Raw genomic sequence first — 2,756 nt, 5'->3', positions numbered from 1 at the left:
GGGAAGGGGGGGGGTTGGCAATGCCTCCTCTCCCCCCGCGCTGGCACATCCCTGTCCCGGAGAGTTTGGGCAAGAGTCAGAGCCGTGGGAGAGGTGTTTTGGGGGGGACCCCCACCGAAACGTGGCTGTGACCCCGAGAGGCGTTTAGGGGGGACCCCCACCGAACCGTGGCTGGGACACACACACACACACACACCCCCCAACTCTCCAGCAGCTCGGCCCGGCAACACGGGCACGGTGAAGACCTTGGGGAACACCTATCAGTTCACGGTGGACGTCAGCGACTTCGCCCCCGAGGACATCATCGTCACCACCTCCAACAACCAGATCGAGGTGCACGCCGAGAAGGTGGGTGCTCCCTCCCTTCCCTGCTCACCCCCAAAGTCTGTGGGACCCCAAAATCCTCAACCGGGGGACCCTCCCCAACTCCCACCCAACTTCCTAACGGCCCCGGCCATAACCCTGACGGGGTTTAATTCACCGTTTCCTCACCTTTTCGCCCCATATTTTGCAGGAGCGAAGCCCACGAGACCCAACAAACTCGTGCCCTGTAATCACCCCTCTCCGGGGGGGGGAGTGGAAACCGAAAAAAGCACTTTTGCGTGTCCCCCCCACCCCCGCTGCCACCCGCATCCCGCCCGTCCCCTCGGGGAGATAACTATTAACGCCACACACAAGGCGCGACCGCCAGCCTCACCCAAGGGCAGGGAACAAAGAGCCCCCGTCCCGCCTGCACCCCAAAATCGCCCCTTTTCACCCGTTATTTTTTCCCAGCTGGCGGCGGACGGCACCGTCATGAACACCTTCACCCACAAATGCCAGCTGCCCGAAGATGTGGACCCCACGTCGGTGTCGTCCTCGCGGGGGGACGCCGGCACCTTGACCGTCCGGGCTCAGCGACAGCCCGCCAAGCACGCCGACCACGTCCAGCAAACCTTCCGGACTGAGATCAAGATCTGAGGGGTCGGGGGGTCCCTCTCCCCGCCCGCCCCCCTCGTTAATTATTTGGGTAATTTGGGAAGGAGGTGGGACGTGGGGTAGGGGACGGGAACGCTCCCCCGCGGGGTCACCGAGGGGCCGGGGTGGTGAGACACATCCCGTCGCCCACCAGAGAAATTCCGGAGGGGAGTCCCGGCTCTGGCAGTTTTTAGCCGGCGAGGGTTGATGGGGAAGATCCGGCGTTCCGAGAGCCCCGCCGGGAGCGAGGAGCAAGGTTCCCTTCCCCGACCCTCCGCCGGAGCTTGTCTCTGTATATACAGCTTGTGATAAATTATTGAGAACGCCTGTCTGCTGCCTCCTCTGTTTTTTAATGTTTTCTTGATGCTTTTCCCCCAAAAGGGCTGCGGGTTCAGCCCCGAGGAGTGTCTCAGTAAGGGGTACCGTGAGCGATTCCTCCTTCCCGACGAAAACACGGGCGAGGAGCCGCCCCGGCTCCCCTCCGCGCCCGCGGCCCCGTTTATTTCCAGCCCGGGGTGACTCATTTCTTCCCCGCCGCTCTATTTCTGAGCCATTCCCTCAGCCGTTCGGCCGCTGGCCCACCTGGAAGGTCACCAAATCCTCCTCCTCCTCCCCTCGCCCACCCGCACCCATCGCCCTTGGGGAAGCCCTGGGCAGCGGGATGAGCCGGGACGACGGTCCCAGCCTGGCTGCCAAACCCAGAGGCTTCTTTTTGGGGGCCCAAATGCTCCCCCAAATCTCCCCCCGCCCCCCCCCGAGGGCCTGGCTCCATCTCCCCATGTGTACAAACAACAGCCAGGCGCCCGTTCAGGGTGAGCGCTGTTTATAGCTACCACACACCACCCGGCTCGTGTTGCTTGCTCCAGCTCCGAGGTCAGCTCGTCCCCGTTTGTCCCCCAACAACTCGTGACTTGCATTAACACACCTGCAGCGTCGGGGACGCATGCAAACACAGGTGGCTCTTCCGTCATCTCCTCCTCCGGTGGTTTGACTATCGGTACTGCCGGTCACTCGGGGGACTCCCTGCCGCAGGACGCTGCGAGGCAAAACGTTTCAAAGTTACTAAAAAAGCTCTTAATGGTTATAAAAGCCCCCAGCACAGCTTAGGAAATTGGAGCCATGGAGGCGAGGAGCAGCAGCGACGTCCTGTCATTGATCATTGACAGACGATGGGATGCGTCTGCTCTGCCCTGAAACGCCATCCCTGGGTGCCCAGGGCACCCCCAGCACCCAGGGAGCCACCCGCGGCGGTCGCAGATTGCCATCTAGTGGCGACAGGCTGGCGGGTGGCCCTCACCCACGAAGCTCCAGCGAAAGGAGGAAGGGAAAAAGCCCCAAAACCCTTTTTCCCCCCAAAAGCCGGCTGGTTTTGCACGGGGGAGATTTCCGAGCCAGGAAGCGGGCGAAGGGACAGCTCAGAGCCCCAGCGCCGAACAAACCCCGCAGCAGCTTGGCCCCACTACGGGCTCGTTTTTGGCAGGCAGGAAATCCGGCCTTAGGGGGAAAACAGGTTGACGGGAATAGGAATATTATGCTTTTGGGGCTGCCTGCTCGCCAACCTGCTGCCTGCACCTGCCCAAACTCACTGGTACCTTGCAACGCACGCCACTGAACGGCTGCCTTCAAAGCCACGCAGGGCTCCTCGTGCCACCTGGCCCCGCACACCCGCCTGAGGGGGTTCGCCCGCGCTGAGGCCACACTTCGGGCAACACCTACAGCTTTTGGCCCGTGCTGACCTCCCGGGACCACAACGCTGGGCCCGTTCCCTGCGGAGACACCCGGCCGCCATCATGGCGGCT

The 2,756-nt window shown here is 62.7% G+C and overlaps 1 protein-coding gene across 1 annotated transcript in view; it reads left to right on the top strand.

Annotated features, from left to right (window-relative positions):
- The window catches only part of HSPB7 (heat shock protein family B (small) member 7), a 10,863-nt gene extending 9,579 nt beyond the window's left edge, over positions 1-1,284 (top strand). The window contains exons 2-3 of the mRNA XM_019474710.1: positions 212-348; positions 775-1,284. Coding sequence (XP_019330255.1) covers positions 212-348; positions 775-960 — 323 coding nt within the window. The 3' untranslated portion in view covers positions 961-1,284. The remainder of the gene's footprint in view (positions 1-211; positions 349-774) is intronic.
- Positions 1,285-2,756: the final 1,472 nt, after the last annotated feature.

Source organism: Aptenodytes forsteri, unplaced genomic scaffold (assembly GCF_000699145.1).
Source record: "Aptenodytes forsteri isolate BGI_AS27 unplaced genomic scaffold, ASM69914v1 Scaffold61, whole genome shotgun sequence".
Taxonomy (NCBI): Eukaryota; Metazoa; Chordata; class Aves; order Sphenisciformes; family Spheniscidae; genus Aptenodytes; species Aptenodytes forsteri.
The sequence above is the reverse complement of the archived record's forward strand: the minus strand, read 5'-3'. Positions and strand labels throughout refer to the sequence as shown.